The sequence below is a fragment of the Podarcis melisellensis genome (assembly GCF_964234715.1).
Source record: "Podarcis melisellensis genome assembly, chromosome: 9".
In the NCBI taxonomy this organism is placed as follows: domain Eukaryota; kingdom Metazoa; phylum Chordata; class Lepidosauria; order Squamata; family Lacertidae; genus Podarcis; species Podarcis melisellensis.
The window spans coordinates 8,608,980-8,622,299 of NC_138541.1; the positions used below are offsets into that span (position 1 = coordinate 8,608,980).

General features: G+C 45.6%; 1 protein-coding gene across 1 annotated transcript in view; it reads left to right on the forward strand.

Moving 5' to 3' along the window:
* The window catches only part of ADAMTS3 (ADAM metallopeptidase with thrombospondin type 1 motif 3), a 139,271-nt gene that overhangs the window by 2,930 nt on the left and 123,021 nt on the right, over nucleotides 1-13,320 (forward strand). Inside the window, exons 3-4 of the mRNA XM_081924812.1 lie at nucleotides 4,207-4,234; nucleotides 12,231-12,637. Of these exons, the coding sequence (XP_081780938.1) occupies nucleotides 4,207-4,234; nucleotides 12,231-12,637 (435 nt within the window). The remainder of the gene's footprint in view (nucleotides 1-4,206; nucleotides 4,235-12,230; nucleotides 12,638-13,320) is intronic.

Genomic DNA, 13,320 nt, shown 5'->3' on the forward strand with positions numbered 1-13,320 from the left:
TGGGTGACACCTGGCTTGAGAGCAGTACATGTGAAAAGGATCTAGGAGTCTTGGTTGACCACAAACTTGACATGAGCCAACAGTGTGAGGCGGCAGCTAAAAAAGCCAATGCAATTCTGGGCTGCATCACTAGGAGTATAGCATCTAGATCAAGGGAAGTAATAGTGCCACTGTATTCTGCTCTGGTCAGACCTCACCTGGAGTACTGTGCCCAGTTCTGGGCACCACAGTTCAAGAAGGACACTGACAAACTGGAACGTGTCCAGAGGAGGGCAACCAAAATGGTCAAAGGCCAGGAAACGATGCCTTATGAGGAACGGCTAAGGGAGCTGGGCATGTTTAGCCTGGAGAAGAGGAGGTTAAGGGGTGATATGATAGCCATGTTCAAATATATAAAAGGATGTCACATAGAGGAGGGAGAAAGGTTGTTTTCTGCTGCTCCAGAGAAGCGGACACGGAGCAATGGATCCAAACTACAAGAAAGAAGATTCCACCTAAACATTAGGAAGAACTTCCTGACAGTAAGAGCTGTTCAACAGTGGAATTTGCTGCCAAGGAGTGTGGTGGAGTCTCCTTCTTTGGAGGTCTTTAAGCAGAGGCTTGACAACCATATGTCAGGAGTGCTCTGATGGTGTTTCCTGCTTGGCAGGGGGTTGGACTCGATGGCCCTTGTGGTCTCCTCCAACTCTATGATTCTATGATTCTATGATCCTTAGCTTACTAGAGCAGCCACCAGAGGTCAGAGAGCACCTTCACTCAAAGGTGAGATGCTCCTGGGCAGCCCAGGTTGGTTCCATTGTAAAACACATTCAACACATTCCTCTTCTGTGTGCTTGGGAAGCATGGATGAACCTTTGCAACCTGACTCTTCATTTCCTCTTCCCATCTTTCATGGAATGGTTTTAATTTATTTATTTTTTAATTGAAGAAAGCTCATTCGAGTCAAAGGGCTCCTCTTCCCACTCATCCGAGAATCCTTCTCACAGGCTCTTTTCAGTTACAGCTGATACTTAAGAACATCAGAACAGCCCTGTTATATCAGTTCCAAGGTCTGTCTAGTTCAGCATCCTATTCTCACAGTCACCAACCAGATCGCAGAATCATAGAAATGTAGAGCTGGAAGGGAACCTCCTCTCCGAAAACGCAACACGGCGTTCCACATCACGTGTGACATCGCACACACTATGTGCTGATGTGTGATATTGCAAGTCCATGTTATGGCGGCAGGCACCCACAATCCTGGGGGCGAGATGTAGGCGCTGCCCCAGACTGTACTTTTGCTGTTTGCTGTTAATTTTCTTTGTGGTCCCACATTCTTTCCTGAACTTGGGTTTCTTCCACTGCATGTAGGTTGCTGTGAATGCAAATAGGTATGAGATGCACAGACCTTCAGATTTGCTATGATAATAAAGTCATCGCTTCCCAGGAACTCATTTCCCTCCCTCCCTTTGCCGTCACCTTCGATCAAATAGGTTTTGCAGGCTTTCTGAAGCACTCTCCGCACCTGCAAAACCTGTTCGCTCAGAGATCTAACTGTACTTCCTTTCTCTGCTAGCTCAGTTCTAGGGCAGAAAAAAGAGAGAGAGAGACTGCCACTTGTCTTGGTTTCTTTGGCTTTGTGTCCCTGGAGAGTTGTCAGGATTCATGTTTGCTTGTTTCCCCTACACCCTCCATCCCTCAGGAATCGTGGGTTTAATTAGCTCTTAAAGTATTTCTTCAGCCAGCAGACTCTAATTTTTTGGCGCAGCACTGCAGCATTACAGAATGGCCCATTCAGAAATCTGGGTTTATTAGCTCAAGCTGTTTATGCGAAACTTATTATTTATGGAGTCTTATTAGTGGATTGGGGGACAGCTGTTTATTCACTTAAGGGCAGCACCGTTCCTGGATGTGGGGCAATGGGGGGCGTTGCGGAAGGCAGGAGGAGGTAGAACAGTGTAGGATAAGCTGGCTAGACCAACTAGTTTGTCCTTTGCAAACATAGCAACTGCTCTGAAGCATGGATCCTCAGTGGACAAAAATAGTATACCTTCTGAATAGGGACACTGGTGATTGGGAACTGGTAGGGCAGAAGTCGGGACGCAGGTGGCGCTGTGGGTTAAAGCCTCAGCGCCTAGGACTTGCCGATCGAAAGGTCGAAAGGTCGGCGGTTCGAATCCCTGCGGCGGGGTGCGCTCCCGCTGCTCGGTCCCAGCGCCTGCCAACCTAGCAGTTCGAAAGCACCTCCGGGTGCAAGTAGATAAATAGGGACCGCTTGTTCGGATATCTATCGATCTTGCCTTATCGATAGAGCCGCAACGTCAGACAGCTTTACGATCCGCATCAATCACCTACAGCGGTTTACAACGGGTCCGGCACACTTCCTCTCGAGCTGCGCAATAACTCCTGCTGTCTCTCGTATCAGTCACGGCTTAGCAGAGTTGAAGCACAGCGTGTAAAGCAGTCTTGCTTCTTGTAAGCACACACAGACAGGTTCGTCTATTTACAGCTCTTTATTAAAACATTACAGCAAACAAAGTCCAGGGCTTCTTTCAGCCATGTCTCCCTCACAGATACACAGAGGGAAGTGAAAGTACAGGGAAAAACTCCTCCTTCTTAGCTTCTAAAAGCTTCTGTCTCCGCCCAGCTGTAAGCTGACGTTAGCAGGTGACACACACCAGGGGAATTTAACCAGATAAATTCTGAACCATAACACCGCTTACCAGCGGGACGGTAAACGGTGTTTCCGTGTGCGGCTCTGGCTCGCCAGATGCAGCTTTGTCACGCTGGCCACGTGACCCGGAAGTGTCTCCGGACAGCGCTGGCCCCTGGCCTCTTAAGTGAGATGGGCGCACAACCCCAGAGTCTGTCAAGACTGGCCCGTACGGGCAGGGGTACCTTTACCTTTACCTTTAGGGCAGAAGTCCAGGGGGCCAACAGTAGATGGCGCCAAAACCAGTGGTTGGTGGAGCAAGAGCCAGCGATGGGTAGAGCCACCTAATTCTGATCTGGTTCCCACCATTCTCTTTGGTGAGTTCCATGGGTGCAAAACTGAGACTGAGGAAGAGGAAGCTGATGGCCGTCCCCTGGACTGAGACAGGTGAGGGCTAGCTGAGGACAGACTGATGCCGGTGAGAGCAACCTCCACTGGCTAGGGGTGAAAACAGGCCATGAGTAGCTCAGTCAGGAGAGCAGGAGACTTTTAATCTCAGGGTTGTGGGTTCGAGTCCCACGTCAGGCAAAAGATTCGTGAATTTCAGGGGGTTGGACTAGATGGCCCCTCATGTTCCCTTCTAACTCTACAATTCTGTGATTCTATCACCTCTTTTCTTCTTCTCTCTGCTTGGTGAGATTTGCTTGGACCCTGCTGGAATCATAACGCTGAGCTAGATGGTCCTTACTTATTCCAGGATCTGGGTGCACTTGCTTTGTTACTTTCCCAGAAAAATACACTGTCTATCTTCATCATGATCAGAAGCAAAGTAGCATTCGCATCCTCCCACCCACTCACCCACAAAAAAAGTTTCCTGGTCCAATTCAAAGTGCTTCTTCTTGCCTATTAAAGCAGAGGTATGGGATGTGTGTGCCTCCAGATCTTGTTGAACTACAACTCCCATCTTCCCTGTCTCATTGGCTGTGCTGGCTGGGGGCTAATGGAAGTTGAAGTCCAGCAACAGCTAGAGAGGAACACGTTTCCATCCCTAAGTGGCTTGGGGCTAGGACATCTGAAGGGCTGCTTCCATTGCAGCCTACTCTGAGGTTCTTTTGAGGTTCCCACCATCGAAATAGATAGACTGGTGCTCTCGCACGCAACAGGGTCTTTTCTGTGACAGCCCCTTCAAGATCCTGATTATGGAACTCCTTTTTTGAAGTTCTGTTTATGTATTAGATTTATCTCCTGCCTTTCCTCCAAGGAGACCAAGGTTGTGTACCTGGTCCTCCCCTTTCCTCATTTTATCCTGAGAGGCGGTGATTGGCCCCAGTGAGCCTCTTGGCTGAGTTGTGGGGGTTTGAACTCTGGTCCAATAGTCTAACCACACTATACCCTGCTGGTGATTTAATTGTTGGACTATTGATTTGGTTTCGCTGTTTTGCCACTCTTCTGTCATTTAATATTGGTTCAATAATTGTTTTATATGTACACCACTTGGAGTGCCTGAGTGCCAAAAGTTGATCTACGTGTGAGTATAGTTAATGAATAAAACAAATTGTTGTTTATTTTTCCAGGCTGCTAAAGAAGACGTTATTCAAACAGGTAAGACCATTCAGCTGTATCTTATTTGTGGTTTGTATATAAAATACTACTACTACTACTACTAACTACTATTGCTACTACTTTATTATTTATATGCCATCCATCTGACCGAGTTTCCTTAGTCACTCTGGACAGCTTCCAACAAAATATTCAAACACCAACACAAAATATTAAACACAAGATAGAACTATTTACCACTAATATGGCTTTAGCACCCTGTGAGACCATTTTCTTAATATATAAAATAAATAAATTGCCATGTAGTTGATATTCACTCCAGTTGGCAAGTAATAGTGATACATGTTGGAACTGTGTCAGTGTACAATGGATGGATGGAAGGCAGGTGAGAAAATCAGGGGGGGAAATGTTATACATCTTCTTCCTCGTCTTCTTTGGCAATCACTCGTGGTCGAGTAAGATTGTCTTCCATAAACACGGTTTTAACAATGAGTCCGTAAGTGACTGTGGAGTTCAGTTCTGGATCCACACGTCCTTCCACAGAGGGGACATTGGTTTCCGGGTGGGAGTTGATCACGGTGTGGATTTGCCAAGCGTGCCTTCCTCCTAGCACGTTTCTCCCTTGCGTCCTGAGTTCGAGTGTCTTCAAAGTCCACGACACCTTTGATAAAGGATGTTGTGTACAGCTATTAACCAAACGAAAAACAACAAAGCCAGTGGACCTGATGGGATAACTGCCAAAATCTTCAAAGCGGGCGGAATTGAACTTACACAACAACTTCACAAGCTCATTGAAAAAATCTGGGAAAGAGAAGAAATCCCAAGGGACTTTAGAGATGCCAAAATTATCAATCTCTTTTAAAAAAAGGTGACAGAACTGATTGTGGAATATTATACATATACGGGAAATGATTGGCCATCTTATCACAATGAAACCTTTACAAATTCTCCACCCCCATAGCTCAGCCTGGACACTGAGGTCCACCTCTGAGGGCCTTCTGGCAGTTCCCTCACTGTGAGAAGTGAGGTTACAGGGAACCAGACAGAGGGCCTTTTTGGCAGTGGCATCCAGCCTGTGGAACGCCCTCCCAGCTGATGTCAAGGAGATAAATAACTATACAACTTTCAGAAGACATCTTTTAGAAGCCCTGTATCAGGAAGTTGCTAATGTTTGAGGTTTTATTATGTTTTTATGTGTGCCCCAGAGTGACTGAGGCAACCCTGATAAATGGGTGGGGTATGATAATAATAATAATAATAATAATAATAATAATAATAATAATAATAATAATAATAGACAGGTACCTGTATTTAAACCTGAATGCTGGGCTGGTCAGCCTTTGGCCTGATCCAGCAATCTCTTCTGATGCTCTTATGTAATTATGGGCAGGCGGACTGAGCCCAGTGCCTTGGGGTCCTTCTCCGTCTAGGGAAACGCTCAAAACATGAAGCTCTGGTGGCTCCTGACATAAGGCAGCTGTGCTCAGAGCTGGAGGCTCTCACTTCCAGCCTTGGCAGCTGTCAACACTATTGCAGAGCTGTGTGTGGGCAGACGAGCTAACGAAATGCCTATGGGCTTGTAACAGAGGCTCTCGTAACCGTTTCTTAATTTCCCTCCATGTGTGAATCTGGCATCTTGTTTTCCCCGTAGCAGGGAAGAAAATGCTCCTGAAATGTCTGTGGATTTTTCAGATTCGTATTCATTCAGCGCTTGCCAACTGGAAACCGTATCGTCTTGGGGCAGTGGGGGGGGGGGCGAGATGAGTTGCCAAGTCAGCCAGTCCTTGAAAACTAAATCTCTGGTGCCTTTGACCCCTTAATATGGAGGTTTAAACCTGTTCGGTGGCTCTTCTAGCAGGTGAAAGCTCACATCCCGAACACTTCAAAAGGCTGCTTCAAAGCTTTTGCGATCTCTTTCTGTGACCTTTCGCTCTGAGCTCTTCTCCAGTTTGACAGCTCAGCTCCTCGTATTCTTAGGTGGCCTCGGAGCAAAAAGGACCAGTTTTCTGAAGCGTTATGGTCCTACAACAAGAATGGACAATTGACAGAAACACAATCCAGCTGCCTTAAAAGGGAACTAAACAAAACGTAGTCCTTCCTTGGCTGCAAGTCACGACAGCTAAATTTGGGCTGTCATATTCAGAGGTTATATGCCATGGATAGGGGTGTTAAATAATTCTGATGCAAACAGGAATGGAAATTGCCATGTTTTTTTTTTCCTTTATGGTCCTGTGGCATTTCTCCGCATTTGCACAAATTTCTCCTAGCATACACATTTTTGCATGCAATTTCATTTGAAATACACATTTTTAAAAGCGATGTTCCCAATATAACGCATTTCCTTTGTCAGTATTTGCATCTTTATTCATTCTTTTCCACAATGTAGACAATTTTGTGCATGTTATATGACTGGCGAGCTACAAAATTCAGAGAAGTGCAAATTTGGGAGGAAAGTGTAAATTCAGTAGATTCTCATTCACATTCTAACTGAACCAATTTTCTCCTCCATTGCTAATCACCCACAACAAGTCCCTGTAAACAAATAGGCATATATATATTTTTCCCTTTTCCTGAAAGCACCCATAGTCTGTGGCTTAATGTGAGTGGCATGCGGTGAAATATTTTGTAGAGGCGAAATTAGGGCCAGAGGCACCAGATTGCGAGGGCAATGGGGTAGGGTGTGTGTGATGTCACACACAAGATGTATTGATGTCCTGATGTTGCGTGCATGAACATCGTGCCTCTCTAAGCCGGACAGAAGCTTCCTGGGCTTTGGGAAAGAGACACCAGGGGAACATTTAGAGGACTAGACTGGTCCCCTTGGTCTACTGACCGCATGCCACTGCTTAATGTGTGTGCTCCGCTTTGCAATGCACCTGTCTACACATGCTCCATCAATGTGACACTCTTACTGCTGAATGGTTGTGGTTTTTTTGAAGCACCGATATGCTCGGCAATACACAAGCAGGGCCATAGTCTCCTGCCCCAAGGAGCTTACAGCAGCTGCACCATTAGGGTGATTGGGGCGCTACCGCATCGACCTCAGTCCGCCCTCACTCAGTCCTCACTTCTCTGCCTTCTTATCCACAGTCAGGGAGTATCTCTGACTGGCCTTGTATCTGGCTTATCTTCCTGTTGGTCTCTATGCTTCTCGCCCTAGCAATACCAGCCACCACTGGCCTACAGTCATCCAGCGAATGTGATTATGGCACCTCGCCATCTGGGAGGGAGGGATTTGCATGGCAAAAGTAGACTTCTAGGCATCCAAACTGAAGAATCATATATATATATATAGGCTGAATTATGGAGCGGCATCTTTCATGCTCATATATAATTTAAAGCAAAGAGCAATTCTCATGACATATTGCTAACAATAAAAAAACTCCACGTATTTTTAGCTCTTGCGGCTAGGGAAGAAACAATCTTGGATGTGTGCAGGGTAGTTTGTGTTGCAAAGCCCTTTTGGCTCAGCCCTCTCGGCTTTCTCATTCCGCCTGGCATGTGGAGCCGGGAGGTGATAGAATTCTGATAACACTGACGAGTTTCTGACAAGATCTTGGCTTTCGAACTTCGCGGGATGACATTAGCCAGCTGCCTTTAGGAGGGGCCTTGCGAAGCTTCCTTGATGGCTCCCTGTAGGCCGAACCAGACACACTGGGGTGATAAATGAGACCCTTTTAAGTTCTGAATCAACGGGGAAATTTTAAGTGGCCCCTTGGGAGTTGTCATCTCTGGCTGAACAGGGAAATGTACTTCCAGGACTATTGGGCTATTAGATTTCATAGATTTCTCTCCCTCTCCCTCTCTCTCTCTCGTCCAATCTAAACATGCTTACATTTTTTAAATTAATATTTTATTAAGAGAATTTCATATATATATATATATATATATATATATATATATATATATATGAAAAAATGAAAGAAAGAAAAAGTAATTGGGAATAAAAAAAAATGCCATTACAAGTTTAGCATGTTTACATTAGGAGTAAAAAGGTAAAGGTACGCCTGACCATTAAGTCCAGTCGCAGACGACTTTGGGGTTGCACGCTCATCTCGCTTTATTGGCCAAGGGAGCCGGTGTACAGCTTCCAGGTCATGTGGCCAGCATGACTAAGCCACTTCTGGAGAACCAGAGCAGTGCACGGAAACAACTTTTACCTTCCTGACGGAGCGGTACCTATTTATCTACTTGCACTTTGATGTGCTTTCGAACTGCTAGGTGGGCAGGAGCATGGACCGAGCAACGGAAGCTCACCCCGTTGTGGGGATTTGAACCACTGACCTTCTGATCGGCAAGTCCTAGGCTCTGTGGTTTAGATCACAGCACCACCTGCGTCCCTTACATTAGGAGTACATCCTGCTTATTTTATTGGGACTTACTGCCAAGAAAAGGATAGCCTTATGTGTCTGTGCACCACATTGTATGATCAATTGTGCAGGGCAGAGCTTCCTTGCCCTCCAATGTTTCATTCAAGTTGGCGCCAAGTTGGCAGCCAAAGTGGTGGAACAAGAACTGAAGAAGAGCCTGATGGATCCGGCCAATGGCCCCTCTCATCCAACATCCTGTTCTCACAGTGACCACCCGGATCCCTGGGGGGAACCTGCAAGCAGGACCCAAGGACAAGATCCTTTCCCTTTCTTGCAGTTTCCAGCAACGTTGCTGGCTCCAGCTGTGGAGGTGGAGCATAGCCATAGGTGCTGGTTCTGACCTTTAAAGCCCTTCACGGCCTAGGACCCTCATACCTATGGGACCGCCTCTCCTGGTGTGCCCTGTGGAGGATCTTAAGGTCCATAAATAGTGACAGCCTAGAGGTCCAGGGCCCTAAGGAAGTCAGATTAGCCTTAACCAGAGCCAGGGTCTTTGCAACACTGGCTTCGGCCTGGTGGAACACTCTGTCTCATGAGACCAGAGCCCTGCGGGATCTGATTTCTTTCCACAGGGCCTGTAAGTTGTTCCGCCTGGTCTTTGACTTGGAATCAACTTGATCCCCTTCCCCTCTTTCCTTTTTCCTTTCTCTTTCTGTGATGGAACTCCTATTTGGGAACTTCCCTGGTTTTTTTCTGGCCCACGTAGGACCTGTCTGGATAGTTGGCCTTCGTGAAGATTTGACATTTTCATCCCCCAAAATTTTTTCTACTGAATTGAGGCTGCGTTTTAATGTTGTATTTTAATCTTGTTTTTATGTTGTATTTTAATCAATTGTTTTTATACCTGACGTTAGCTGCCCTGAGCCCGGTCTTGGCTGGGGAGGGTGGAGCATAAATAAAACAACTTCTTCTTCTTCTTCTTCTTCTTCTTCTTCTTCTTCTTCTTCTTCTTCTTCTTCTTCTTCTTCTTCTTCTTCTTCTTCTTCTTCTTGCCATCATGGCTAGAATCCTCCAATAACTCTCTCTTCTCTATGAATTTGTCCAATCCTCTTTTGTAGCCATCTTAGTTGGTGGCTATCCTGTGGGAGGGAGTTCCACAGTCTAACTCTGCAACGACTGTAGAGGTGCTTCATTTTATCTGTCCCAAATCTTTCAGCATCCAGCTTTATTGATGACCACAAGTTCTCATGTTATGAGAGACCATGGGTCGCAATGAGCTCTAATAACGTGAATGAGATCACACATGCAAGTTAACTGGGTGGTCCAGCAGACCTGATTTCTTGACTTTTTTTTTTTTTGCTCCCTCTGGGAATTCTGCTAGAAAGTTGTAACACTTAAAAAATGCCTTCCTTTTGCTTAATTATATGTTTTGGAATGCTTCCTTATGAGAATATGATGTGCTTTCTTGAGCAAAACCTTACAACGTAACCATTTTGCAACTGTAGCAGAAATGAGGAGTCTGAGAAACAAAATCAGGACAATTTTAAAAATCCCTTATGCTGCACTCTGGAGAACTTATTTGGCTCTTCCACTGGAATCAATGGCTGCTTCCAAGTTTAAAAACTTGTGCGTAAGCATTTTCACTCTTATCTTCTTCTTCCCCCTTTTTACTATTATTGGCTATTAGCAGAGCTCCTAATTAGCTAAAGAGGATGTGCTGGAACTGATGTGTGGGAGAGAATGAAGAGGGGGGGGGGGATATTGTTTTCCACCACCAATGGGTGGAATTGCATTTCCATAGACTGTAGACTCTGGAAAAGGGACAAAGGAAGCCAGCTGAGAAGCCTGGATGTCTTCAGAGTTTAAGCATGACACATTTAATTTTAATTGCCTTTGACTACTTAAAGGGGGTGGGGGCTGTCAGCATCGCCCTTGAGCCAGTGCCACTAACTGGACTCATCTACTTCAGCCCCGACTGGGCTAGGCGAGCTGGGTAGCACTTCCAGAGACCACCTTCTGGACAGGAACAGGTCAAAGTGCTGTGGACTCACAGCTTAGAGTTGTGAGCACCGGATTCACTTCCTCAAGAAGACAGTCGTCGCACAGCAGAGTACAGCAGTGTCTAGCAGAGTATAAACAACTCAGAGAGCAGCTCTGTAGAATATCTTCTTTATTCTCTCTACAACGATTATACAACTATATACAGAGCTAAATGAGGTCTAAATGAAAATGAATGCTGAACTGCACTGAGTGTCTGCAGCTGCTCTTAGCAGCAACCTTATCTATACACACGATCTCTAACACTCAGTCTCTCTCTCTCTCCGACACACTGACTGACTGACTCTTTGATGTGGTGCTAGAGCAGAATAAGTAGAGAGCAGAACACTGCCCCTCCTCTCTGGAGAATCAGCAGACTCATCAGGAGATTCTTGGATATGGGAGGGGTGAAATCTCCTCAGGGGCAACAGCCTTCCATTTCTGTGTTTATGCATCTTGGGAAGCTCTCTGCTGACTGCAGACAGTCCTGCTGGTGTCTCCTTCTCTCCTTTTTATTCTCACCTGTTCATACGTAGTTGGTTCTGCTCCTTGAAGAGTTCACTTTCTTCCCTTCCTCCCGCATGCTGAAATGTGGGGAGATGGTTACAGGACTTAAAAAAACACCCTTGTTTTTGAACTGTAGCTGAAAGGCTGAACCTAATCATCACCCTAAAGGGAAATGTCTGTACAGGGGACTCACTCTGTTACTACTCATCCAGTGAGTTTTGTGTGTGTGTTTTTAATGCATTCACTGCTGGCACATCAGATCACTCTTGTTTGTGCTAACTGTGTCATTTGAAAAGTATTGTGTTTGTGGCAGTGGCGGACCTGGGGGTCTCAAATTTTAGCAGCACCCTGTGCAACAGCAAAATTTGGCACTCCTTCTCAAAGTGGCCACCCAGACACCATGGGGAAACCAGCAAGCGGAATACAAGAACACACACTTTTGAGTTTCCCAGCATTTAGGTTGATGGCCGTTGCTGCCTGCTGTGGAAATGAGTCCCATAGCTTCACTTTGTGCTTGATTGAGGTTTTTCTATAGGTAGTGAATTGGCTGTAGTGGGTAAAGGATGATGGACTAGATGTCATGGTTGCTTTTAGCTGAGATTCCTGCATCATCATCGGTCCTGTCCTGTATACCTAAAGGAGCGTCTCCACCGCCATCGTTCAGCCCATACACTGAGATCCAGCTCCGAGGGCCTTCTGGCGGTTCCCTCATTGTGAGAAGTGAGGTTACAGGGAACCAGGCAGAGGGTCTTCTCGGTAGTGGCACCCGCCCTGTGGAACGCCCTCCCTTCAGATGTGAAGGAAATAAGCAGCTATCTTATCTTTAAAAGACATCTGAAGGCAGCCCTGTTTAGGGAAGTTTTTAATATTTAATGCTGTATTGTTTTTAACTCTCGATTGGGAGCTGCCCAGAGTGGCTGGGGAGACTTAGCCAGATGGGCAGGGTATAAATAAATTATTATTATTATTATTATTATTTATTATTATTATTATTGCAGGGGGTTGGACTAGATAACCCATGGGGTACCTTCCAAGTCTACAATTCAATGATTCTATGATTCAAAGTCTTTGAACTGATCCAAAAGTGTTCTTCTTCTGATGCTATGAAGGGAAATATTTATGGCTGTGTCTGCTCCATTTGACATTGATATAAATGCTGGCTTTTTTCTTTTTTCTTTTAACAGAAACATCTGAACACAAGCTAAAACAGTATGTCTTAGCAACCCCGATCAGCACCAGAGCAGACGGAAGTTACATTTCCCATAGAGTTTCCGCAAGCCGTTCAAGAAGAGCCGTGAGAGATGTATCGGCAAGCCCCAAGCAACTATATTTCAATGTATCTGCATTTGGAAGGGAGTTCCATCTTAGACTGAGGCCTAACACTCATCTAATAGCTCCTGGGGCGGTGGTGGAGTGGTACGAAGACTCTGTGGAAACAAGAAACGGAACAGATGGCGTTAGCCTGGGTCAGAGTGGGACTGTCACCGAAAGAATATGGAAAAAAGAATCATTATCGACCAACTGTGCTTACGTTGGAGATCTTGTGGATATCCCAAGCGCTTCAGTTGCTATTAGCAACTGCGATGGTCTGGTAAGATATTCTTTTTGGTTACTGATAGTGTCAATATTTGTGGTTGTTTCTGTCACAAACATCATCAGTAACTCATAATAGCTTAAAGGATGCTTCCTTCCCCACAGATCTTCTCAGGTGCTGATATCAGCAGGGGGGGGGCCTCTTGGTAGTTCCCCCCACCCTCAGAGACTCAGGGGGTGGCATCCCCTGGGAGAGCCTTCTCTGTGGTGGCCCCTAAGCTGTGGAACTCCCTCCCCACAGAGATGCACCCAGCACCTTAAATTTACAGCTTCTGGCAAATGCTGAAGACACACTTCTTTACCTTGGTTTTTAACATTTGTGATGTTTGCTTTTTAGACCCCACCTTATTTCTATGGTTGTTAAGTTGTTCTAAATTACTTTTAATATTGCATTTTGATGTTGTTGGACCACAGCTTCCATCATCACTGACCACTCTTCCTGCTAGCTAGGGATGATGGGAATTGTAGTCCAACAACACCTGGGGACCCACGTTTGAGAAATACTGCACTGGGACCTTAGGGTGAAGGACGGGCAAGAAATAAATATATAAATTTGGAATATTTTCCAAATGTGATGGGGGAATGTTTTTCTGTGTTGGAACTCTTTTCATGTTTAGCTGTTTGCATTTGAATACACGAAGCTTCCTTGCTTCAGTCAACGTGACAGTTGTTCTTCAGTGT